At 45.2% G+C, this 26,382-nt stretch overlaps 1 protein-coding gene across 1 annotated transcript in view; it reads left to right on the top strand.

Annotated features, from left to right (window-relative positions):
• Window positions 1-26,382, top strand: part of LOC139413312 (kazrin-like) — a 157,260-nt gene that overhangs the window by 69,410 nt on the left and 61,468 nt on the right. Inside the window, exon 3 of the mRNA XM_071160527.1 lies at window positions 3,780-4,002. Coding sequence (XP_071016628.1) covers window positions 3,780-4,002 — 223 coding nt within the window. The remainder of the gene's footprint in view (window positions 1-3,779; window positions 4,003-26,382) is intronic.

Raw genomic sequence — 26,382 nt, 5'->3', positions numbered from 1 at the left:
ACAGACTCACTGAGGCCCATGCTACTCTATCACACAGACTCACTGAGGCCCATCCTACTCTATCACACAGACTCACTGAGGCCCATCCTACACTATCACACAGACTCACTGAGGCCCATCCTACACTATCACACAGACTCACTGAGGCCCATCCTACACTATCACACAGACTCACTGAGGCCCATCCTACTCTATCACACAGACTCACTGAGGCCCATCCTACTCTATCACACAGACTCACTGAGGCCCATCCTACTCTATCACACAGACTCACTGAGGCCCATCCTACTCTATCACACAGACTCACTGAGGCCCATCCTACTCTATCACACAGACTCACTGAGGCCCATCCTACACTATCACACAGACTCACTGAGGCCCATCCTACACTATCACACAGACTCACTGAGGCCCATCCTACTCTATCACACAGACTCACACGTTTCCAATGGTGGTTCTGTTTCTAACACTTCAGAAATGACTGACTGCTCTTTCTCTCCCTCGCACTAACCTTTCTTTCGCTCTTACTTTGGCACACACACACACACACTTATCTCTCTCTCTTTTTCACAGTGTGATGAACATCAGGAAGTGTGTTTGGTGAGAGCAGATATTTCTCCCTCACATGCCCCTGATAAGAGCTGTTTAAATAGTTAACCATGGTATTACATCACTCTACTATTGGGAAAAATGGAAAGCATTCTAGTTTGCTGAGGATAAGTCGATATTCAATTAACCCAGGCAGACAGTCATGGTGACTGTTTATCAATAGCTCTTTTTTAACTGCACACCTCTGGCACACTTAATTACACTTCCCATTAATAGCATCAAACTAGTGAACAAACAAACAACCACAACATTGGGCTAAGTTAGGAAAGTAGCAAGAGAGAGAGAGGAGGATGACTCTCCCTGGTTAGAGGGGAGTCTGTCTGTTGGATTCACTTCTAATGTCTGACATGTCTTTACATTCGAGACAAAGGAGGACCTTGTGTTAGTGAGATGCAATGGTTATACATCCGCAACGTATCTGCCCTGTTATTGATGTCTATCTGGGGCACGTTGACCCTTGACCTCCTGGAATCATTCAACAGCCCAGTGTATGGAAGTCCCTTCCCCACCCGGGGTCAGAACAGACAAACAGTGCTTTCATACACACTGCCCCACCATGGCCCCCCAGCTGTCGCTGTGTTTACACCTTGTGAACGCTAAGCAGACATGTTCAAATGTCAGACTCAAGAGACCAAACAAGGGCTGATGAGACAGTTGAGTTACACAGAGACGGTTCTCCATGCTCTGATGCTGATGGTCACACTGATTCATCATGGATGTGTAGCGTTGACCATTTTGAACAGAGATTGTAATCTGGCTCTGATGAATTGAGATGTTAATCGGTGTACCATGTCAGTCAGATATAACCATGCCATATTAACTTTACTCTACCTGCGGTCGTATATGCAATGTATTGTATGTCAGGGCGTGACAGAAATGTGAAAGTATTTTGCTAGTGATAGAATTATAGTGGAAACATGTTCTAAGTGCTCTCTGCAATGTCCTGCTTTTTTAATAGATGTCCATCATTCTGCAGTCTACCTTAGAGCTAGCCTGAGGTAACAGACTACACTGGTCCTCTCTGACTGCTCCCGTCTCTTATACTCACCTCTCTCCACCTCAACCTCTCTTTTGTCTGTCCGTCTGTCTCTATCTATCTATCTCTTTCTCTCTCCCTCCATCTCTTTCTCTTTCTCTTTCTCTCTCTCTCTCTCTCTCTCTCTCTCTCTCTATCTCTTTCTTTCTCTCTTTCTTTCTCTCTCTATCTATTTCTTTCTCTCTTTCTTTCTCTCTCTATCTCTTTCTTTCTCTCTTTCTTTCTCTCTTTCTGTCTTTCTCGCTCTTTCTTTCTTTCTCGCTCTTTCTTTCTTTCTTTCTCGCTCTCTGTCTTTCTCTCTCTGTTTCTCTCTATGTTTCTCTCTCTCTCTCTCTCTCTCTCTCTCTCTCTCTCTCTCTTACAGGGATAGTACATGTCTCCCAGCCTGAGGCCAGACTAACTGGTCGACTACTACAGTATCTGAGAGGCACAGAGAAATGATGTGTGAAAGCACCAGCAGCTACACCACATTACATTACGAGTTTCATTTCAAACTAGGGTGTGGTGGAACTGCAGTAACCTCCCAGTGAAACTGGGATCTTGTACCAGAACTGTCTGTTATACCGACTCCCTGGTCTCGCCCTGCCTTTGTCTGCCACTCCATTATGTGAATGCCAGTGAGCACGTTGGCTATTATCACCCAACCTAGACAGTGGCTCAGGGTGACGTGTTTTTTAAAACATTTATCTCCCTGACTTTGTTCACAGACACAGGGAATATACAGGTTTAACACTGCTCATAGAATCAATCCAGATGTATGGTTTGATCAGGGTGTCACGGAGGTGTGCTGAGTCGTAGCTGTGCTGAGAAGGGTTGACGATTTCCCTCGCCATACAAATGCAGTACATATTCAAATCTCTGTGGTTCACAAAAACCGTCCATCCCTCCAAATAGGAATTGATCTGCGAGTGTTTGTTTGTTGGGCTTAAAGATTATTCTCAGACGGGTAATCCTTTGGAGCAGTCTTTAATCAAAGACATAAGCCCACAATGCTCTTTAGCTGAGGCTCAATTGGAATTCTCCCCGCCTATCCTCCTCCGTGTTGACCCTTATAAGTGAGTTGTGTCTCTCTCTCTCTGTCTGTCCTCTGCTAAGTTTGCTCTCGGGGTTAACATGTTTTCCTCTTAGCCGGGCTTGAGCCAGCCCCCTTTTCTTTCCTCCGATGTGGGGGTGAGCTTTCCTGGGACAAAGGGAGGAATATATAATGAATAGAAAGAGAGGGGGTGGGAGTGACAGAATGACTGCGTGTGTGTGTGTGTGTGTGTGTGTGTGTGTGTGTGTGTGTGTGTGTGTGTGTGTGTGTGTGTGTGTGTGTGTGTGTGTGTGTGTGTGTGTGTGTGTGTGTGTGTGTGTGTGTGTGTGTGTGTGTGTGTGAGAGAGAGCGAGAGAAAGAGAGAAAGAGAGAGAGAGAAGGAGGGAATTGATATAGAGCACTTGACTAGTGTTTGTCACAGGGAGCAACATTACAGCCAAGCCCAGAGAGGTGGGGAGAGGAGGAAAGTGGGAGAAACAAGCTTTTCATCTCCCCATAAAAGAGTGGATTACTAACTCATTACAGGCTGTCTGTAGGATGTGGGATACATGAGGTATTCTGTAGTTAGAGAGTTTGAGAAGCGGCGCTCGGCTCGGTCTAACCGCTTCTAACTCCCCCCTCTCCCCTGGTGCTGCAGCACATGGTACGTTCCGTTTAAAAGGGTGCATGTCATCTCTCTATGCGCTGGGTCCTCTCGCAGAGCAGCTGCTCACAGCACATTCTCCTCGGCAGGAACACTCACTTTCCCTAAACCGCCTGCTGTGTTTGATCTTTCTCTCTCTCCGTCTCTCTTTCTCTCTCTGTCGCACTCACTTTCTTTCTTTGGCAAAACACTCATAGTCATACACAGAAACAGTCTACTGGTTGGGGACAGGAGGATACTGACTGTGTGCAGTAACAGGTAGACACAGCATCTCCTGGCTGAACGGAGGGGAGAGAAGAGGAACTGGCTGCTGGCATCTTTATGTGTGAAGTAAACTGTGAGGGAAGAGGAAGAGGAGGAGGACAAAAAGGAGAAGAAGAGGGGGAGAGGGTCTCAGTCTCTTCATCCCCCAATGCTCCACTTGACACCATGCTGCTCTGTGTGGGTTTGGTCCTCAGGGGAAAATCCTTAAAATGATGGAAGACAACAAGCAGCTGGCTCAGAGGATCGATGGGGCCATCCAGTCTGCCAGTCAGGAGGTGACCAACCTGCGCTCAGAGCTGTCGGCCACCAGCCGTAGACTGGCAGAGCTGGGGGCCAGCAGCCCCCCCTCGCCCCTGGAGAACAACCACCAGCATCACCAGCACAACCACCATGATCATGACAGCCTCCGCTACCAGGGTGAGTTACACTCAGTGTGTGTGTGTGTGTGTGTGTGTGTGTGTGTGTGTGCGCGCAAGTACATATACCTTTACCTGTGACTGATTTTAAAACGAGTGTTGGAAGTATTTGGGGTAACTCACAACTGGGCGTCTAGATGACTAATCTCATTCTGCTGTTCCTCCGCTAACCTATTCCTTCGCTGGATAACGCACAGCAGTCTGATAGGGTTAGGGAAGTGGGAGAATGGAACGAGGGCAAGTCTTCTCCTGTGCTTTCCCAGGCAGAGGTGGAGTCTCTGTGGGTTTCTCTGAGGCTACGCTCCCCCTGGCTCCGGCTCCGTTGTTGGCTCTTTCTCTCTGTCTGTGTGAGCCAGTTGCTACCAGACGCTCCGGCATGAGTCTTGCGCCACAGCACACTGCCATGAAGGGGAGAGGTGTGAGAGCAGTGAGCACATGGTTGATCAGGGTGATCTGGACAGTCGTACTCATGTTGCTTCATTCATGTCATAACATGCACTAGGCGGTGTCTCTTAAAGTTTGCTCATAGATGTAGTGGAGCCTAAAGGATATAAGTGTGGGGGTGTTTCAGAGCCTGTGAGTTCGCTGAGCTGTGTGTGATGGGATTCATGACAGTAGTATGTAGTGGTTTGTGAGTCTGCTACTGCCTTATCTTATTTATAGTTCCATTGAGAGCGGGGCAATTGTGGATGTCAAAAGTTTGGACACACCTACTCATTCAAGGGTTTTCTTAATTTGTTTTACTATTTTCTACATTGTAGAATAACAGTGATGACATCTAAACTATGAAATAACACTTGGAAACATGTAGTAATCAAAACAGTGTTAAACAAAATTCTTCAAAGTAGCCACCCTTTGCCATGATGACAGCTTTGCACACTCCTGGCATTCTCTCAACCAGCTTCACCTGGAATGGTTTTTGAGCTGTCTGTTACTTGAACTCTGTGAAGCATTTATTTGGACTGCAATCTGAGGTGCAGTTAATTGCCAATTTCCGAGGCTGGTAACTCTAATGAACTTATCCTCTGCAGCAGAGGTGACTCTGGGTCTTCCTTTCCTGTGGCGGTCCTCATGAGAGGCAGTTTCATCATAGCGCTTGATGGTTTTTGTGACTGCACTTAAATAGACTTTAAAAGTTCTTGAAATTTTCCAGATTGACTGACCTTCATGTCTTAAAGTAATGATGGACTGTCGTTTCTCTTTGCTTATTTGAGCTGTTCTTGCCATAATATGGACTTGGTCTTTTACCAAATAAGGTTATCTTCTGTATACCACCCTACCTTGTCACCACACAACTGATTGGCTCAAACGCGTTAAGAAGGAAAGAAAGTCCACAAATTAACTTTTAACAAGGCACACCTGTTAAATGAAATGTATTCCAGGTGACTACCTCATGAAGCTGGTTGAGAGAATGCAAAGCTGTCATCAAGGCAACGGGTGGCTACTTTGAAGAATCTCAAACATTTGTTATTATTATTTTTTGAGTAGGTGTGTTCAAACTTTTGACAGGTACTGTATGTCAATGCCAGTTTGAAAGTAGGGATGTCCCGGTTGGTGTAGGCTGTGTGTTTGTCAGGTGACATCAGAGAGGAAGGGACTGACACTCCTTCCTCGTCACCTCAGGCTGTTGTTCGGTTTCCGACTGAGCTTAGATATGCCAGGGAGGGGAACAGGAGATATTGAGCTGGTGGCTCTGTGATGCGTCGAAGGTGGCTCTGTGATGCGTCGTAGGTGGCTCTGTGATGCGTCGTAGGTGGCTCTGTCTTTCTAATGGTTCTCTCTGTGTGTTGGGCGGATGGTGTTGAGCAGAGCAGCAGGTGATCTCAGCTGCAGATGGTTGGCCCGTAGGGTTTAAAGCACAGCACGGAGTCGACTGGTCAGTGTGAAATATCTACCAGCTCCCCCAAGCTTGCTCTGCTTGCTTGGTTTCAAACTCTCTGTTTGAACAGGTGCCATTAGCATTTTAGCATTCCCACACTAAGTGGATTCTATCTGAGGGCCACTACAGTACACTGGGACTGTGGGAGACCTTCCCTTCCCTTCCCTTCCCTTCCCTTCCCCTCCCCTCCCCTCCCTCCTTTGCAGTCATGCAGTGTTAACAGGGAGCCTTAGTTCTGCATTCTCACATTCCTCTGCATCAGGGCAGTGGTGTCATGCTTCCTGTTCCCTGGCAGGGCGGGCGGCAGGGCAGCCAGTCAGGTGACTGGAGTTATGTGAGGCTGATTAGGCAAAACCGAAACAGATACACACGTACCTCTCGCCCCACTGCATCTTGGGAAAGGAACTCGGTTAAATACTCTAACCCTGGAAAGAGAGGGGCCCACAAAGCTGAACACTTATACTATCTTTGTTTAAGGACATCTTACAAGATGAGGCTTAAGATTGTTCATGTGTGAGACTTAGATTTCTCAGATTTCTCCTCTTAGTCAAATTTCACCACTCCGTCAGAGGAGTTATCTGATAAATCAGCTACAGCACTCAGTGGATTAAGAGATGATGAGTTCGTGAGGTGTTTCCTTCTCCATGTCTGGGTATTTGTTAGTCTGTTTGTTAGTCCTGCCCTGAGCCGGATCAAGGCTAGCGAACAGACACGACTTGTTTGTATGCACGGGCTGACTCGTGTAAATATATTCTACTGTGCAGAAATGCCAGGAATTTTTACTGAGTTTCACCTCTGTGGGACCTCAATAACATCACTGACAGATGTCCAGTAAGGCTATAAAACTAGAGCTCAATCTGCTTCCTTGCCCTTGGAATGCCCTTCTAAAACCAACCACTGGCTGGCATTGACACAAGATTAAATCACAACTCACCAGCCATGATGCCCTGTGACGAAGACTAGTTCCCTAACTTTGAACTCCCTTAGAAGTAGGTCCAAGGTGGCAGCCCACTGGGAACACACTGGTTGAATCGTTTCAATGAAATAACATTGAACCAACGTGGAGTAGGCGTTGAATTGACATCGGTGCCCAGAGGGAGCAAAGCCAGTGTGTTCGTGATCTGACTCGTAGTGAATTTGCATAAATAAATAAGCCTATGTGAGAATCGGCCTGTTTTGTGCTGGTGTGTTGCACTTTGTACCACCCCTGGTAATACAGGAGTATCTATCTACAGTAGGAGGCTGCATCCACTGTGCTGCTGAATGTAACAAATTACCTGCCTATTCCAGGTGCTGATACTAATGTATTCATCATGGGGGTGATGACCCCTCGGCACAATTGGCCACTATACTTAATCCATCACTTGGATGTCTGCAATCTGTTTAGCATTCCTAAACGATGCTGATGTTCCAGCGACAAATCAAATGCAAAAATGAAAACATTTCTGTCCTCTAAAATCAATGCACTGTAAGCCTGTTCCAAATTATGTAGTTGTGGCTGTCTGATCACTGGGTGAGCGTGCACTCATCACAGACTCTTGAGAATCTGCCAAATTCGGCTCCATAAAGCGCCTGAGACGCAGCCGTAAAGAAGGCAGCCTTCAGGTAGTCAGAGAGACAATTCTGTTCCAACAGGGGGAGAACACAACTGACTTATAACAGCTGGATTGTGCTGAATACGAGGGGAAATAGCTGTAATATGGGCTGTATGTTACACCTGCCACATGGGATGTCGGTCATGGTCAAGGTTGGAGTGAGGGATTGGGGATTTACCTTTGAGTTTGAAGCATTATTCAGGTTTTAATCTGATCTGAGACAGTTCTTGGTGGGCCTGAGAAATGGTCCGAATTTTAGTGTTAGGGTTCAATAGTGGTGTAGTTGGAATGAAGGACAAGCTATATGTATATGTAGTTGGAATGAAGGACAAGCTATACTCTCTGCACCCTACTGAAGCATGGAGAGGATTGTGGACTTTTACCGGCTAAAAGACCCCTTTCGATAGTGCACATACTGTAGTCAGTTTGAAAGGGAATAACCTCCAACACTTCTTAATACAAAGTCATTTATACTCCACTTTTGTCTGCAGATGAGAGAAGTGAAACCATGTTAGTTTATGCTGCCTACAGAGCCCTGTGAGGAAGACTAGTTCTCACCATCTGGCCTGAGTTTGGTAGAGGCTCCAGCTCTCTCATTACCTCATGGTGCTCTGGAGCAGTAGAACTAAAGGCTGGGAACAGAGCTGCACAACTGCAGGGGAAAGCCCTCTCCCCCTTCTCTCCTGGGACCACCCGCCTTCCTGTTCCCTCTCCACAGAGAAAGTATGCCCTGTGCTGAGCCAGAACCTCCCTCTCCTCCCCCACCCTCCTCACTCCCTGCCTGGCCTCCCCCAGCCACGCCCTGTCTGTGGCCAATGCAGCGTGAGAGGAACTGTGTCCAAACAATAGCCCGAGGCAAGGCTGGCCTCTCTGTCTCTTTCTCCCTCTCTTTCTCTCTTGCTCTTTTCCCCTCTCTCTCTCTACCCCTCTCTCCCTCTCTCTCTCTCTCTCTCTCTCCAGAGGAAAGGCTAATCATCCCTTCAGCTCACAGAGAGCTCCAGGGGCTCCAGCTCCACTGCTAGCCCAGCCCCCAGGCACTGAGGCAGTGAGGCATCACCTCACTGGGGAAGAATGGGAGCTGGACCCCTATGATGTTGGCCATGGCCTTGTGTGATGAGAGACAGACACCTGCAGATCGAAGTTCTATTTTCTTATTATTTCTTATACAGTAAAACCTTACTCAGGGTTTGATGAATTGGGAATTGAGGACATTAGATTTTGCTGCAATACTTTAATTGAACTTCGGATTTCATGTATAGAATACAGGTCTGCAAAATCAATTGCACATATGCAGTTTAGTGTGTCTCTTGACTAGACTAGTATGATTTGTGTTTACATTGTCATCCGTTGTTCTACAGTGCCTGGTAGTGGCTTGTAATACATAATGACTCTATTGTTGTCTGTCTGTTCCCTCTGTTAATAAGGCTAGGCCTGGTAATGAGTCCATTGAGACAGAGCCAGGCACGTCGCAGACAGACAGGCCTGTATCAGTGTGAACAGTAGTACATGCAAACTGATGGAGTGATGATGAACAGAGATGTTCCATCCCGACTACAAGATGTTTAGGTGTTTTTGAGGAGGAAGCTGGCTGGGTGCAGGTTCCTGTTTATGTTCAGGTAGGGAAAGTCAAGAAGTATTCATCCCCCTTGGCATTTTTCCTATTTTGTTGCATTACATCCTGTAATTTAAATATATTTTTATTTGGATTTCATGTAAAGGACATACACAAAATAGTTCAAATTGGTGAAGTGAAATGAAAAAAAGTACTTTTTTTTTTTATGGAAAAGTGGTGCGTGCATATGTATTCACCCCCTTTGCATGAAGCCCCTAAATAAGATCTGGTGCAACCAATTACCTTCAGAAGTCACATAAATAGTTAAATACAGCCCACCTGTGTGCAATCTAAGTGTCACATGATCTCAGTATATATACACCTGTTCCCGAAAGGCCCCAGAGTCTGCAACACCACTAAACAAGGGGCACCACCAAGCAAGTGGCACCATGAAGACCAAGGAGCTCTCCAACAGGTCAGGGACAAAGTTGCGGAAAAGTACAGATCAGTGTTGGGTTATAAAAAAATATCAGAAACTTTGAACATCCCACTAAGCACCATTTAAATCCATTATAAAAAAATTGAAAGAATATGGCACCACAACGAGAGGGCCGCCCACCAAAACTCACAGACCAGGTAAGGAGGGCATTCATCAGAGAGGCAACAAAGAGACAAAGAAAACCCTGAAGGAGCTGCAAAGCTCCACAACGGAGATTGGAGCATCTGTCTATAGGACCACTTTAACCGTACATTCCACAGAGCTGGGCTTTACGGAAGAGTGGCCAGAAAAAAAGCCATTGCTTAAAGAAAAAAATAAGCAAACACGTTTGGTGTTCGCCAACAGGCGTGTGGGAGACTCTCCAAACAAATGTAAGAATGTACTCTGGTCTGATAAGACTAAAATTGAGCTTTTTGGCCATCAAGGAAAACGCTATGTCTGGCACAAACTCAACACCTCTCATCACCCCGAGAATACCATCCCCACAGTGAAGCGTGGTAGCAGCATCATGCTGTGGGGATGTTTTTCATCGGCAGGGACTGGGGAACTGGTTAGAATTGAAGGAATGATGGATGGTGATAAATACAGTGAAATTCTTGAGGGGAACCTATTTCAGTCTTCCAGAGATTTGAGACAGGGACGGAGGTTCACCTTCCAGCAGGACACTGACCCTAAGCATACTACTAAAGCAACCCTTGAGTGGTTTAAGGGAACATTTAAATGTCTTGGAATGGCCTAGTCAAAGCCCAGACCTCAATTCAATTGAGAATCTGTGGTATGACTTAAAGATTGCTGTACACCAGCGGAACCCATCCGACTTGAAGGAGCTGGAGCAGTTTTGCCTTGAAGAATGGGTAAAAATCCCAGTGGCTAGATGTGCCAAGCTTTTAGAGACATACCCCAAGATACTTGTAGCTGTAAATGCTGAAAAAGGTGGCTCTACAAAGTATTGACTTTGGGGGGGGTGAATAGTTATGCACGCTCAAGTTTTCACATTTCTACCTCTAGGGCTCTGCCTGGTCTGCCGGGTGAGGGGCCACACTTCTCACTCTGGGGTCCTGCCTGCCCTTCCTTGTGAGGGGCCATACTTCTCCCTTTGGGGCCCTGCCTGGTGAGGGGCCACACCTGACGCTGCAGCTGGTGATGGTAGCTCTTCTCTTCAGCTGGACAGCAGATGGCCTCGGTGGCAATGCCAGGCAGCCAATGACATCAACTGCTTCTTATTTGAGCCGACTGAGTCTGAGGATGGCAGCGGAGCAGAACCAAGATTGAGGAGACACACTGAGCCAAGCTGATACTTTCACATGTTGGAAGTGAGCGAAAGTCAATTCAAGGAGAAACTAAGAATGTTTTTGAACCATACAATTAACTATTTGATACTGTAGATTCCTTCCCATTATAATTCCCTGCCGTTGTGATGATATTGTTGATATGGTTTATTTCTAGTAAATTCATTTAATTCATGAAAGACCATGTTTTATTTGTTTTCCACTCTTCTCTAATTCTATTCCGTTTCCCACATGAGTTAGATGAATAGTTAAGACATGGTTCAATGGGGACTTCCTGGGTCTGTTGTGGTCATGGCTGGGTCACGACTGTCTGTCTGAGGATGCCCTTTATTAGCTGGGACTAGGATTGAGCTGGGGCAGCTGCTGCTGTTGCAGCATGGGAAGATTCCTCCGTTCTCCCCCTCTTCAGATCCCTCCCTCTCTTCAGTTCCCTCCCTCTCTTCAGTTCCCCTCACTTGGCCCCCTCATCATAACATTATCAGCAGTGACACACTGCATAGTTCCTTTCCCGCCATAGATGACGATGGGGGGAGAAAGGAGCTTTGCTACAGGAAATTAGGCAATAAGCATCCTTCGTGTCCTTTCTGTCTTGGTGGGAACCTGGGGTTTATTACACCCCATATTCCAGAGCGGAGGGTTTGTTTTATGTATTGGGTGAAATAATGCTTCCTGTTCCGGTTTATGCAATCTGCAGCAAATGTGTATCTGGAGAGGATAAGGAGGTGGGTCCAGGAAGGGGGTAGCTATCTCCCTGAGGATGGGTCGGCCCTGTTACTGTGTGATTGTGAAATGTAGGAGACGCTCCTTTAACTAGGGGGACTAAGGCTGGTGCAGAGGCGGATGCAGGTGCCTGCCTTGGCCTATGCGTGACTTAACACTGATGAGATGAGAGCAGACAGATTGAGTGTGTTCCTCTGTGGGGGTGGTAAAGAGGGGGGGGGGGCATCTCTCAAGGAACTGGCGCTTCTCTAATGATATGGACAGGACAGGCCTATGTCCAGGGGCAAGTGGACCGTGATGATACAAACCACTCTGGGATTCTGCTGTGTTAGACATATTAGACAGAGTGGGAGCAGAAGGCAGGGACAAGGAGGCAAAGAAATGTTTAACAGCGAAGTCCAGTCCAGTGCACTCCCTTGAGTGGGTGTAGCGTGGCCATGTGGTGGAACTCTCCCTCTCTCCCTCCCTCTCTGCCTACCTCCCCCTCTCCCCTTCTTTCTCCTCCTCTCCACGGGAGGCCCAGATAATGATCCCATGTTTAAGAATCCAGCTCCCCTTTCTCCCCCCTGTCTCCCCCTCACCAGCTCCACACATCTAACCCTCCGTTTTCACCTTAAATTATCCACATCTTTGTTGAGTCCAGACTTCAAATGGCTGTAACTTAGTGAGAGTTTGGGTGGAAGGATCAGGCATGCAGGCGCTGCTCTGAACAGTCTCTCAGCTCCTCCTATTAAAATGCCTCATTTCTTTGGCAGAGGAGCTTTTTATTGCTGCTGGTACATATTGTTGCCTTGGCTACAGTATAAATTCCTTCTCCAATGAGCAGTGACTTACTGCATGCGCAGGAAAATTAGTTTGAGGAAGTGCAGAGGCTTGAGCCTCCTTGTATCCAGTGGACACAATGCGTGGCATTCCAACCATAGCACCGCCTGGAGTTTGCTGAATGGCATTGGCACTTGGACGGGTGCTATTGTCGTATGACACAAAAATAGAGGTGAGTTTGGCCTTTGAAAGAACAATGCAGAAAATAACTCATACCTACTTGTAAAAGATGGTGGTGGATCTTTGATGTTATGGGGCTATTTTGCTTCCACTGGTCCCCGGGGGCTTGTTAAGGTCGATGGCATCATGAACTTTACCAAGTACTGGGACATTTTAGTCCAAAACTGGGTAGCCTCTGCCAGGAAGCTGAAACTTGGCTACAGTTGGATCTTCCAGCAAGACAATAACCCCAAGCACACATCAAAATCCACAAAGAAATGGTTAATTGATCACAAAATCAACATTTTGCAACTGCCATCTCAGTCTCCCGACTTGAACCCCATTGAAAACCTGTGGTTTGAATTGAAGAGGGCAGACCATAAGTGCAGACGAAGGATATCAAGGATCTGGAAAGATTATGTATGGAGGAATGGTCTAAGATCCCTCCCAATGTGTTCTCCAATCTCATGAAACATTTTTGAAAAAGGCATATTTTGAAAACAGGGGTGCCAATCATTTTGACCCCTATATTTTTGTACTTGTTTAACAAAATATATTTTTCTGAGCTTTTGTATTAGGATAAAAGAATAACAATGTCATTTTTTTGTTTGTTGCATACAATATAGTATTTGTATTCTTTATTTTATACAGTCATTTTTGCTCATCTTTATCAAGGGTGCCAATCATTCCAGACCCCACTGTATATGCAACAAAACCATTTCCAATTCACACGTGTATTAATACACACTTGACATGTGTGAAATAGGACAAATATAAGCACCCACCAAATAATTATTATTACACACACACACACACACACACACCAGACCCGACTGTGTTCAATTTCAAGTATAGCCCGAGGGCTGAATCGTGACTTGAAAAATGCTCAGCGTAACTCAAACCTTCACAACAATCCTCCGTTGACATCGATTCATGATTTATAAGAAAGTTGGAGTTAGCCACGCATACATCAAGTCCAGGTGTCAGGCTAAGTGCATGCTGGTTTGCACTGCAGCCCTACTGTCATTCACAGAAAATTCGGTTAGATTTGTTTTACCGAAATGAATGCCCGCGGAGTCGTGTTGGGCACTTCTAATTGACCTCCCATAGAGTCCTTCAAGATGCCTACTCTCCTCCCAGACTACAGCAGACAGTGGTGATGTTTTAAACACTGCGCCCCACTGCTCACTGCGCCAGTCTGTTCCCAATACCCCTGTACCGAATCAAGTAGAAGTTTGGAGGAATCAATTTGAGTAACTTTATAGGACAACAACCATGATTTAATGATTCTGATACTGTGTGCACCTTGAACGTTTCAGGCATTTTTTTTTTTGTCGTGCTCTCTTTTCCATCACTTGAAATGTGAAAATCTTTTGACACGTCGTTATTGTAGGAGTCTCTTCCTCCTTTTCAGTTATTTTTGTCTGCCGCTGAAAAGTGTTAGCAGGTTTCCCCGTTTTTTATTTTTTAAAGCTGAGGAGGCTCTACACAAATATTTACCTGGACCCCAATTACCCTGACATTATGACGGCACATGAGACACACACACACGACCACACAACCACACACACAGTTTATCTTCTCTGAGGCCTATGTTCCTGAATGTCTGTAAATGGAATGTGTTTATTCTGTCTGTCTGCCTGCCTCCTCAAACCAGATGTGTTTACTGACTATTACCCCAGGAGGTTGAAACATTAACTATTTGGAAGACAAAGTGTAGACAGTTGTGGTCAAGGACTCGTGAGCTAACTAATCCTTGTCAGGTCGTTACATCCCATCCCTATCCTCTCCCACTAATGTTACTACACTCCAATTGTGTAAATACACTCCGACTTCAGGCAGTTGAGATGGCCTACTGACATCCAAATCAGACTATCCCCTTTAATATCAACACTAACCATCCCTAAACTCCACACTCCAATTCCTACCCTAAATACAGACTTCCTGCCCTTTATTCTACTGTAACGCCCAGCCAGACATACCCAGCCCTCAGTCTCAGAGACGGTGCTTAGTTCCCATTCTAAACCCTCCCACTCCATCCCTCTCCCATTATTATTCCGGGGGCCCGCCCTCTACTGTTGCCCATATTGGCCTTCTCAAAGTCAGGCTCATAACAGCTCCTTAGAGGACAGATTCTAGTGGGTAGAATCTTTCATTCTGGCAACCGAACAATGAATTCCATTCAGCATGGCTGTTCCAACTGGTGGATGTGTGGTTTCGGGGGGGATTCAGACTGAAGGGTTTCCCACAAACCCCTCTAATTAACCACGACCAGAGACTCAGCTGCTCGCTCCGTCCAGAAATGTGCTCCCCAAACCAGAAATGCTTCTGTTCCGTCCAGCCTGCTCTGTGAAACCATTCCATATTTCCACAGGCGGGCAAATGTGCACTGTACCAAAGAGAGAGCTGATGGGAATGAATCTTGAAATTGGTCTATTTCCCCCAAATTACATGGTGAAAGTTGGGCCATCAAAGCCTGTGAATGCTGAGGAGAGATGGAAGATGCTGTCTGTCTGTCTGCCTCTCTGTCTTGAGGAGGGAGATAAATTCTTCCATGGTTATTCCATGGTGTGTGAGCTGAGACAGACGTGATTACTTTTCCTTTATAAGGTTAATGTGTGCCCCAGGGCCAGAGCATGCCGGCTCAATCGTCCACATGAGAGGAGAGGAGTGTGGGTAATTTACTGTGCATGGCTGGTGGCTCAGTGAGGCAATCTGGAGAGAGGAGACGGGAGAAGGGAACCACACTCCATGGTCTCACTGCTCCTAATGGACCAACAGGCTGGGGTTGGGGGAAGGAAGAGAGGGATTGATTTTTAGAGCAGTCCATAAAGCATGGTACCGCAGTACTGTTATAACAATGGCAAACACAGCCATCATTAGGCTGTTATTAGGGCCGAGGGGGTGGTCTGAGCGGTAGGGGGAGATGGGGGGGTGGAGATGTCAGGACCGGGGGTCATTTACAGGTGGGATAAAAACACACCTGCAGTCGCAAGGCAAAGTCTTTCCCTGGCTAGAGTGCTCTGTTTCTACCCAGTTAGCTGCAAGAGCTGGGGGAGCTGTGTGTGCATGCATTTATGTGTGTTTGTGTCTCCTTAGTTTGGTCGCACACACACGGAACAATATGACCCACATTAGCTGAATTCCCTTGGTGACAGCCTGAGATGTTTTTTCAACCCTGTTCTCCCAGAGAGAATGTCATTTTCAAAGGGTGTAGAGAGAGAGAGAGAGAGAGAGAGAGAGAGAGAGAGAGAGAGAGAGAGAGAGAGAGAGAGAGAGAGAGAGAGAGAGAGAGAGAGAGAGAGAGAGAGAGAGAGAGAGAGAGAGAGAGAGAGAGAGAGAGAGAGAGAGAGAGAGAGAGAGAGAGAGAGAGAGAGAGAGAGAGAGAGAGAGAGAACTGTAACAAGAGGGAAGTGGAGAGCAGCACATCTCATGGGTGAGGTAACAGGTTATAGTATTGAGTCTCACAGCATATGGAGGATGGGAACATTTTAATGAATCAGAAATTGTGTTCTGTCTCCTGATTGACACTATTTGACTGAACCCCCCCTCCCTCCCCCGCAATACTACAGTTATCCCCTGGTAGGTCAGTGGTTAATGATCTGACTGCAGAGCTGAAGCTTGCAGGTTCAATCCCACATATTCTTTAACCATGTTTCTATAGAAAAACGCTAAAAGAGAGGATGTCTTTATTTCTTCAGATTTATAAAATCAGAAATGGAATAAGTGTAGATAATAAAACATTGTGTAAAAATTGAATATGTTCAACTTTAAAAAAAATACATACCCAATATAATTCCTCTTTTGACGTTCTTGATATGGTCCTCCTGTCTTATTTTTCATCATCTGAAAAGCAAAAGTGAACCTAGATCAGTACTCATAGTCTATATATGGGCCTAGGGGTACGCAGCATATAAAGAGTATGATGGTGAATAACCAAGTATTTCCTTGTGTTAGTTAAGACTAAAAAGGAAGCATGGAATTCCTGATCGACCGTACTGCCATGGCTATATACTGAAAAAATAAGATGTAAGAGAGCTTCCCTGCTGGTACAGAGGATAAAAGACCCGACTTAGGAACCAAGCATTGCAGGTTCAAACCCCAAATTTGCAGATTGTCAGCATATGAGGTGTAAAAATAAAATATGGTTGTGTTTGTATTATTAAATGCTGTTCATTCAATTAAAATGGCATGTGTCTTTCTATCACCTTCAAATGCGAAGTGTCATTGGACCTGGAGAGAAACGTAGTGGGGATGTATTCCAATCTGCTTTCTGATGCTTTAAGGAGCTACACATTTGCATGCGGAGAATGTTGTGGTAAATTTAGGTGAAACTTCAACATAACATTTTTTTGAAATGTTAAACCTGAAACGAATGAACGCTATGAACGTGATCAAAACGGACTTGTGGAACATTGTGCAACATTGTGGGAATGTTCTGTGCAACCTATGCGAATATCACAAGAATATTCTTGCAACAACCCAGACGACTCCCATAACCTAATTAAATGTCCTGGGAACCTTTTAAAGAACTTAGGCCAGGTGTTCTGTCAGCATTCTTACAACATTGTAGGAATGTCCTGTGTAACCTAACTTAAACATTGTATGAATGTCATCAAAACTGAGCTTATTTTGTGTTTTGGGAACCTATCTCTCATAATGTACCCAGACTTTCCCCACAACCTAAATAAATGTTCTGGGAACCTTTTAAAGAACTCAGGAAGGATGTTCTGTCAACATTCTTGCAACATCAAAGGAATGTTTTCTGCACCCTGATACAGACATTCTCTGAATGTCAGCACAACTGGACCGGTTTAGTGTCTCTTGTCATATCCCAACAACATTACCACAGCCTAAAGAAACATCCTGGGAACCTTTTGAAGAACAGACGAGATATACAAACATTCTATAATGATCAGCACGACTGGACAGTTTTTGTGATACGAGAACATTTGCCAGGACCTAATGAATGTTCTAGGGACTTTCACAGAGCCAATTTTGGTTTGCTGGGGAGTGTTGACCTTTTCAGAAAGTCAATGAGAGCCCAATCAGGTTTATGCTAGTTTCACTATGTTCCCATACTGCCTGGTTGGCCTTTATGAATAAATAAAGTTCAAGTACCTGCATTGAACAGTGGTGCAGCAGTAGATGAAGTCTTTATCAGCCTAGATGATCAGGTTTGTAATCATTTCAGTGAACGTGCTGTACGGTATTGTATAGTGAAGCATGTACGGTTTAGGGCATGTGGTTCTTTACCCATCAGACTTGGTTGGTGTGATCAGTTTCCCCTCCGAGAGTAAAGATAGCTGCTCTTTCTGCACCCCGTGTGTTTACATTTCAATTACTGTCTCATTGGCGTCTGACAAGCCAACACATTTTTTACCAATCTATCTAACTGGCCTCTCCCATTCCCAACCCACTTCTTAATCCAATCCAGAAGGGGAATTCCTGGATCCTGTTGTGGAATCAAACATCTCTCCACAATAATTATATACACATGTCAAGGAGGTTTTATGATCCAGAGGTTTTGTAAAGTGTTTTTGGAAGTGGGAATGTGGGAATTTAGTTTCCCGCCAAGTGTGTCGTCTGTCCTATGCAGATGCAGTGTTTAGACAGCTTGAGGAAGGCCATACACACATTCCATTAGTGTGTGACGCTCGTTCAGTTCATAGTGAGCAGTCCAGCATTTGGAGTGTTATCATCTTTGTTGACGTGTCAATAGTGTTAAGCTTTTGTCGACGTGACATTAGTGTTAAGCTTTCGTTGACGTGACATTAGTGTTAAGCCTTTGTTGACGTGACATTAGTGTTAAGCCTTTGTTGACGTGACATTAGTGTTAAGCCTTCGTCGTTGATGTGACATTAGTGTTAAGCCTTCGTTGACGTGTCATTAGTGTTAAGCCTTTGTTGACGTGACATTAGTGTTAAGCCTTCGTTGACGTGTCATTAGTGTTAAGCCTTCGTTGACGTGACATTAGTGTTAAGCCTTCGTTGACGTGTCATTAGTGTTAAGCCTTTGTCGACGTGACATTAGTGTTAAGCCTTTGTCGACGTGACATTAGTGTTAAGCCTTTGTCGACGAGTCATTAGTGTTAAGCCTTCGTTGACGAGTCATTAGTGTTAAGCCTTTGTCGACGAGTCATTAGTGTTAAGCCTTTGTCGACGTGACATTAGTGTTAAGCCTTTGGATATGTTTCTTTGTGGAGTTGTAATGGTGGTTGTTTTAGTGGCTTTGACATTGGTGGGTTTGTCAGTGTGTGCCATTTGCTTTGTGACGGTGCTAGTTATGCCTCTTGAGTCTTCACTGTGGAAGTGGCATTCAAGTACTTTGTTTCTTTCACCAGAAGTTGGCTGGCTCAGTCACATTTTCAATTCTCTGTGTGTTCTCTTGCAAACTTGTGTTTCTTTATTTTCCATTTCTTTGTTCGTGTTGTCCAGAACTTTAAAACAACAGCCGTGTCCAAAGTTGATTTATTATCCTTTACAAGCGCAGATGGTATTTGTTGTATTTGATGGGAAAATATACTTGGCTGTGGCCTGCTTTTCCGGCACTATTGGGGAGAGAGACGGAGAAGGATGGAGAGAGAGAAAGAGCGAGAGATACATCATTCTTTTTTTTATGTGGGTAATGGACTGTTCAATGACAGAGCAGCCCTGATGCAGTTTAGGGCGGTGCATTCTCTGTAGATGACCATGCAGAATACCCAACAAAAAGACAATTAAGATTAGAAGAATTCTCCAATTCTAGTAGCACGATTTCTCTCTGGAATATGTCTTAATTGACACGGTCAAGGAAGAGAACCTTCATGCCAATTCAGAAGAGAACCGTCATGCCCATTCAGAAGAGAACCGTCATGCCCATTCAGAAGAGAACCGTCATGCCCATTCAGAAGAGAACCGTCATGCCCATTCAGAAGAGAACCGTCATGCCCATTCAGAAGAGAGCCGTCATGCCCATTCAGAAGAGAACCGTCATGCCCATTCAGAAGAGAACCGTCATACCCATTCAGAAGAGAACCGTCATGCCCATTCAGAAGAGAGCCGTCATACCCATTCAGAAGAGAACCGTCATGCCCATTCAGAAGAGAGCCGTCATGCCCATTCAGAAGAGAACCTTCATGCCCATTCAGAAGAGAACCGTCATGCCCATTCAGAAGAGAACCGTCATACCCATTCAGAAGAGAACCGTCATGCCCATTCAGAAGAGAACCGCCATGCCCATTCAGAAGAGAGCCGTCATGCATCTTTCATCAGCTGGTGATGTATAGCTTATATTGCCTGTTTTCTCGAGAGTCTTTGTGCTAGTGGGGGTGTTTGGGAGGATGTAGGTTTGCATGTGTGTGTGTTTGTGTGAATTATGCAGCCCTGGAGCCTTCAGTGCTAATGTGATGAGCAGTGCAGCAGCCGAGGGACGAGTGCTTCACCATTGTGCGAGACAAGTAATGAGTGTATGGTAATATGCATCCAGACTTTAATTGGGCGAAATGAGCGGGCTGAAGAGGCTACTCCATCATGATGTGGATGAGTAGAGAGGCAGGTGACAGAGAGTGGAGAAAGAGCTAATAGGTTTCCTTTCATCCCTCTGCGGCTCCTGTCTGTCCATATGTCTCTAGCAGGCAGCTGCGTGAAGCCACTGGAACGTTATTGCCTCAGTTGTCGACTTGAGATTGATAATGAAAGGCCCGTTCTGATAATGAAAGGCCCGTTCTGATAATGAAAGGCCCGTTCTGAAGAATAAAAAACTCTCTGAGAGAAAGGCTCCCTTCTTGGGATGTCTGTAATCCCAGCTCTCACTCTTTCATGTAACGACTGTGTGTGTAACGTCAGAGGTGTGTAACGTCAGAGGTGTGTAACGTCAGAGGTGTGTAACGTCAGAGGTGTGTAACGTCAGAGGTGTGTAACGTCAGAGGTGTAAGTTATTTGTACAGTACATGTGTACCTTTCAGTGTGCGCTGGTGTTTTACGTGGCCAAACAATGTCACATTGCAGTTCCCAAAGAGCCTTACTAACTGACATCTATAGATGGCTTCAGGTTCAACTAATTCTCACTTTCAGCACACACACACCCCTGGCTGACTGAATATCTTGCAGGGATGGAAGCTGAGGTGGCTGATAACATCGCTAGTCATTATCGTTAATGGCAGTGATTATCACATTCAAGTGTGGTTCTCGGTTTGCTCTGCCTAAGGTGACATACTGGACAATAGTTGCGCTGCTGCAGGATGAGTGGACCTGGATCTACTAGTAGATGTGTACCAGGAGTGTTGTACGGTGAGATATGTGCAGATTCCCTTTAACATCGCTGTCTATGATTTAAGATTTCAAAGGATTATAACAATATTGTCTGACCCATGTCACACCCGTGTCTTAGCACTGTAATACAGGAAGGTTCAACCTATACGATTACACTGTTTAGTGGTGTCATGGCTGGTGATTGGCTGGGTGGTGTGTAGCCCAGAGAGAGATGGCCCATCTGGCGTGCCGTGTGACCCCTAGTGGGGTCGTTGGGGGGGGGGTGGATCAAAGTTTCGGGTCACCAGCAGGAGGCTGATGAGGGCAGGAGAGGTGGGGGATGGGGACGGGCGGGGACAGATTGCCATGGTAATCTGAATCCCTCATCTGGGATAAGCAAACGGAAGCAGCATCAGCGGAGAGAGGGAGGAAAAATAGGGAGGACACGTACTTTCCCCTTGGTGTGGAGGGCAGAGAGGATGTTGCGGCCTAGCTGTGTTCCGTGGGAGCTGGATGGACGGGACGGGACTGGAGGTAAATCAGGAAATACGCAGGCCTCTGTCGCAGTCGGTGTCAGATGTGACTGCAGTGGCAGCAGTAGGCTAATCCAGAGATGGATGAATGGAGGATCTGTACAGGCCTCGTAACATTACTACCCAGGCTTTGTTATAGCCACTTCTCTGTCACCTCTCTGAGCAGTGTATTGGGATTCGCACAGATACAGTGCCTTCAGAAAGTATTCACACCCCTCGACTTTTTCTACATTTTGTTGTGTTACAGCCTGAATTTAAATGGTTTAAATGTAGATTTTTTTTGGGGGGGGGGGGATATTGTGGCTTATGCACAATACCCCATAATGTCAAAGTGTAATTATGCTTTTAGAATAAATAAAATAAATGTAAAAATTAAAAATTAAAAGCTGAAATGTCTTGAGTCAATAAGTACTCAACCCCTTTGTTATGGCAAGCCTAAATAAGTTCAGGAGTAAACGTTTGCTTAACAAGTCTCATAATACGTTGCATGGACTCACTCTGTGTGCAATAATAGTGTTTAACATGACTTTTGAATGACTACCTCATCTCAGTACACCACACATACAATTGTCTGTACAGTCCCTCAGTCGGGGTAGTGAATTTCAAACAGATTCAACCACAAAGACCAGGGAGGTATTTCATTTTCAATACATTTGCAAACATTTTCTAAAAACATGTTTTCACTTTGTCATTATGGGGTATTGTGTGTGTATATGGGTGAAAAACAAATATATTTAATGCATTTTGAATTCAGACTGTAACACAACAAAATGTGGAATAAGTCAAGGGGTATGAACACTTTCTGAAGGCACTATATCTACTGTAACATGTGATGCCCCCATTTAGCCTTGTGGTCAGCAATATGTGGACATCTGATCCCAAACGTTGTGTGTGCGCTTGCGTTGGTGCGTGTGTGTTTAGATAAATGAGATAGGGGGATTGTGTGTGTCAAGAACGGGGTTTACAGACAGATTGGGTGGGTGTAACCCTGGTGGGTGTCGCCATGGAGCCATGATGACAGACACAGGAAGTGAATAGAGGAGTGCCTATGAGGAGGTGGAAATTGAGCAAGTTGAGGAGAATAAACTGCTTGGAGTAACCCCGTCTTGTAAACTGTCATGGTCAATCATATTGATAAAGCGGTAGCTAAAATGGGGAGAGGCCTGTCCATAATAAACCACTGCTCTGCAGGCCTTAGTTTCACCTGGACAACTGCTCAGTTGTGTGGTCAGGTGCCTGCCACAAAGAGGGGAAATTACAACTGTCCCAGAACAGGGCAGCACGGCTGGCGCTTAAATGTACACGAAGAGCTAACAATAATATGCATGTCAATCTCTCCTGGCTCAAAGTAGAGAAGAGATGGACTGTCACGACTTGTATTTGTGAGAGGTGTTGACATGCTGAATGCACCGAGCTGTCTGTCTAAACTACTGGCACACAGCTCGGACACCCATGCATACCCCACAAGACATACCACCAGAGGTCTCTTCAAAGCAAAGTCCCCAAGTCCAGAACAGACTATGGGAGGCACACAGTACTACATAGAGCCATGACTACGTGGAACTCTATTCCACATCAAGTAACAGCAAGCAGTAGAAAGATTTAAAAACAGATACAAATACACCGTATGTAACAGCGGGGACTGTGAAGAGACACACACAGGCACAGACACATGCATACACACACACACACACACATGATAACATACGCACTATACACACGTACACATGGATTTTGTGTTGTAGATATGTAGCAGTAGAGTAATGGCCTGAGGGCACACACTTAATGTGTTGTGAAATGTATTGTAATGTTTTTAAAACAGACTGCCTTAATTTTGCTGGACCCCAGGAAGAGTAGCTGCTGCTGCCTTGGCAACAGCTAATGGGGATCCATAATAAATACAAATACAAACATCAGTGTGATCTAAATGGATGAGGACTGAGCTGGCATTCTCTCTTTCTCTACCACTTTCAGTGAGGTTTGAATGGCCTCATGCACAGATGAGGGAATTTCCTGTAATAGAGCTCTGATTGAGGAATTTGCCTGTGGAGCGCATACTGTAAAAACCACTTAGGTCTGTCGCTACAGAAAATTATCTGCAGCCCACTAAACTGATGTATTTTATTCTCATTTGGGGACTTTACCCTTTTCAGAAATTCCTAAGCGGTAAATTAGCCTGCGATCCCCCTATCTCATTTATCTAAAGGCAGACTGACATTTCTGGGCCAGGATCCGATGTTGCAGAACACTGCTCAGATGAGGGCTGGTTAGTTTAGCTAGGAAGCAACAACCACCGGCTCATTGATCCAGTTATTTGATAGGTGTGATAGGTGTGAGTGTTCTGGTTGGATGTGTTGGACATTGGCATTTCTTCACTTTTTATTGTAATTTCTTTGTACTTTATTGAATATTAAAACACACAATCTACCTGCAGTGAGGCTGCGCAACACTTCGTAAAGTATTCAGACCCCTTGAATAAAAAAAAAAATAACCTCAGCAATCTACACTTAATACCTCATAATGACAAAGCGAAAAAACAAATTTGTATAAATTTTAGCAAATTAATTAAACTTCGAAAACAGAAAAACCTTATCTACATATGTATTCAGACCCTTTATGAGACTCGAAATTGAGCTCAGGTGCATCTTGTTTCTATTGATCATCCTTGAGATGTTTCTACAACTTGATTGGAGTCCACCTGTGGTAAATTCAATTGATTAGACATGATTTGGAAAGGCAGTACATGACACAGCAAAAACCAAGCCATTGAGGTCGAAGGAATTGTCCGTAGTGCTCCGAGACAGGATTGTGTCGAGGCACAGATCCAAACAAATTCTGCAGCATTGAAGGTCCCCAAGAACACAGTGGCCATCAGTCTTAAATGGAAGAATTTTGGAACCACAAAGACTTCCTAGAGCTGGCCACCCGGCCAAACTGAACAATCGGGGGAGAAAGGCCTTGGTTAGGGAGGTGACCAAGAAACTGATGGTCACTCTGAGAGCTCTAGAGTTCCTCTGTGGAGATTTTAGAATTTTCCAGAAGGACAGTCATCTCTGCAGCATACCCAATCAGGCCTTTATGGTAGAGTGGCCAGATGGAAGCCACTCCTCAGTAAAAGCCACATGACAGCCAGCTTGGAGTTTGACAAAAGGCACCTAAAGACTGTCAGACCATGAGAAACAAGATTCTCTGGTCTGATGAAACCAAGATTGAACTCTTTGGCCACGTCTGGAGGAAACCTGGCACCATCCCTACGGTGAAGCATGGTGGTGGCAACATCATACTGTGCGGATGATTTTCAGCAGCAGGGACTGGGAGACTAGTCAGAATCGAGGCAAAGATGAACGTAGCAAAGTACAGAGAGATCCTTGATGAAAACCTGCTCCAGAGCACTCAGGACCTCAGAGTGGGGCGAAGGTTTACCTTCCAACAGGACAATGATCCTAAGCACACAACCAAGACAGCGCAGGAGTGGCTTTGGGACAAGTCTCTGATTGTCCTTGAGTGGCCCAGCCAGAGCCTGGACTTGAACCCGATCGAACATCTCTGGAGAGACCTGATAATAGTTGTGCAGCAACGCTCCCCATCCAACTTGACAGAGCCTGAGAAAATCTGCAGAGAAGAATGGGAGAAACTCCCCAAATACAGGTGTGCCAAGCTTGTAGCGTCATACCCAAGAAGACTCAAGGCTGTAGTCACTGCCAAAGGTGCTTCAACAAAGTACTGAATAAAGCGTCTGAATACTTATGTAAATGTGATATATATATATAAAAAAAAAAAATATATATATATATATATATATATATATATATATATATATATAAAAATATATATAAATTAGCACACATTTATATAAAACTGTTTTGACTTTGTTATTATGGGGTATTGTGTGTAGATTGATGAGGACATTTAAATAAATAAAAAATACATTTCAGAATAAGGCTGTAACGTAACAAAATGTATTCAAGGGTCTGAATACTTTCCGAAGGCACTGTACATTACATTCAGTCATCTAACTGGCTCCCGTGTAGAGCGACGCACAGGAGCAACCAGGGTAAAGCCCCCGCCCAATGAGCACGTTGACAGATCTCCCACCAAGTCAAAATATGGACCCTAACCAGCGACCTATCGGTCCCCGGCCCAAGCTCCCAACCACCAGGCCACCAACCATCCAAGAGTCCCCACAGTTCCCTGAGAGCTGCCCCTCAACCATCCATTTTTTTGTTGTTGCTCATCAGGCATGCTGTATTAATTTCTCTGTCGTTCTTTAGCCTATTGCGGCCCATGTAACTGTTGCTTAGCAACCACCATTGGATGGTATGCTGCTGAGTAACAGAATATGTTAAGTTTCCCGGTGTCCATTTAACCATTTGCTATCACGAGTTTCAAAGTTGCTGCTAGTTTCTAGTTGTTGTAAATGACAGAACAATATGTGTTTATGCCCTTTGACTGTCTGAAAGGAGAGCATCTGGTGGCCCTAACCTGGAGTCCCACTGTGTCACTGACACAAACATTAACTCAGACAGTCACACTGCGCTAGAGTGGAGAGAAGATGCCCTGTAAAACAACAAGTCTCTGTGGGTCTGCAGACATCAGCTTGGCAGACGAATTGAATTTGTCAGGTCTTATTACAGAGCCATTTGGTTAAAACTGGAGCAACAGAATGATGAAATATAGGTAATAAGGGATACGTATTACCATAGATGGAGGATAAAGTAGAGGCTGAATTGATGAGCCGAGACCAATTGAGTGATTCTGTAAAAAGTCGTCCTCCTTCCCGTCTTTTGTGGAATGAATGAATTCAGAACTGTACCTCCATTTCACACGAGAAACAGAGAACACACTGAAAAGCAAGGAACCCTCGGTTCCTGACCTGCGACTACTAACTCTACAACAACTCTTAGGGAACAATAAATTGATCTCAAGTGTTGAGCGAGCAGCTTTCCTGAGCTCCTCTTGGTGTCTGTCATGTAGTGTTTCAGAAGGACTGCCTGGATGGATCCGGTTTGCATGAAAGAGCTCACTCATAGTTCATTAATCAGAGCTCATATCAGGGGGTAAGAGTGGCTCAGGAGGGTGCAGAGGAACTCCAGTCTAACCCA

This window comes from Oncorhynchus clarkii, chromosome 7, assembly GCF_045791955.1.
Source record: "Oncorhynchus clarkii lewisi isolate Uvic-CL-2024 chromosome 7, UVic_Ocla_1.0, whole genome shotgun sequence".
NCBI classification, from domain to species: Eukaryota; Metazoa; Chordata; class Actinopteri; order Salmoniformes; family Salmonidae; genus Oncorhynchus; species Oncorhynchus clarkii.
The sequence above is the reverse complement of the archived record's forward strand: the minus strand, read 5'-3'. Positions and strand labels throughout refer to the sequence as shown.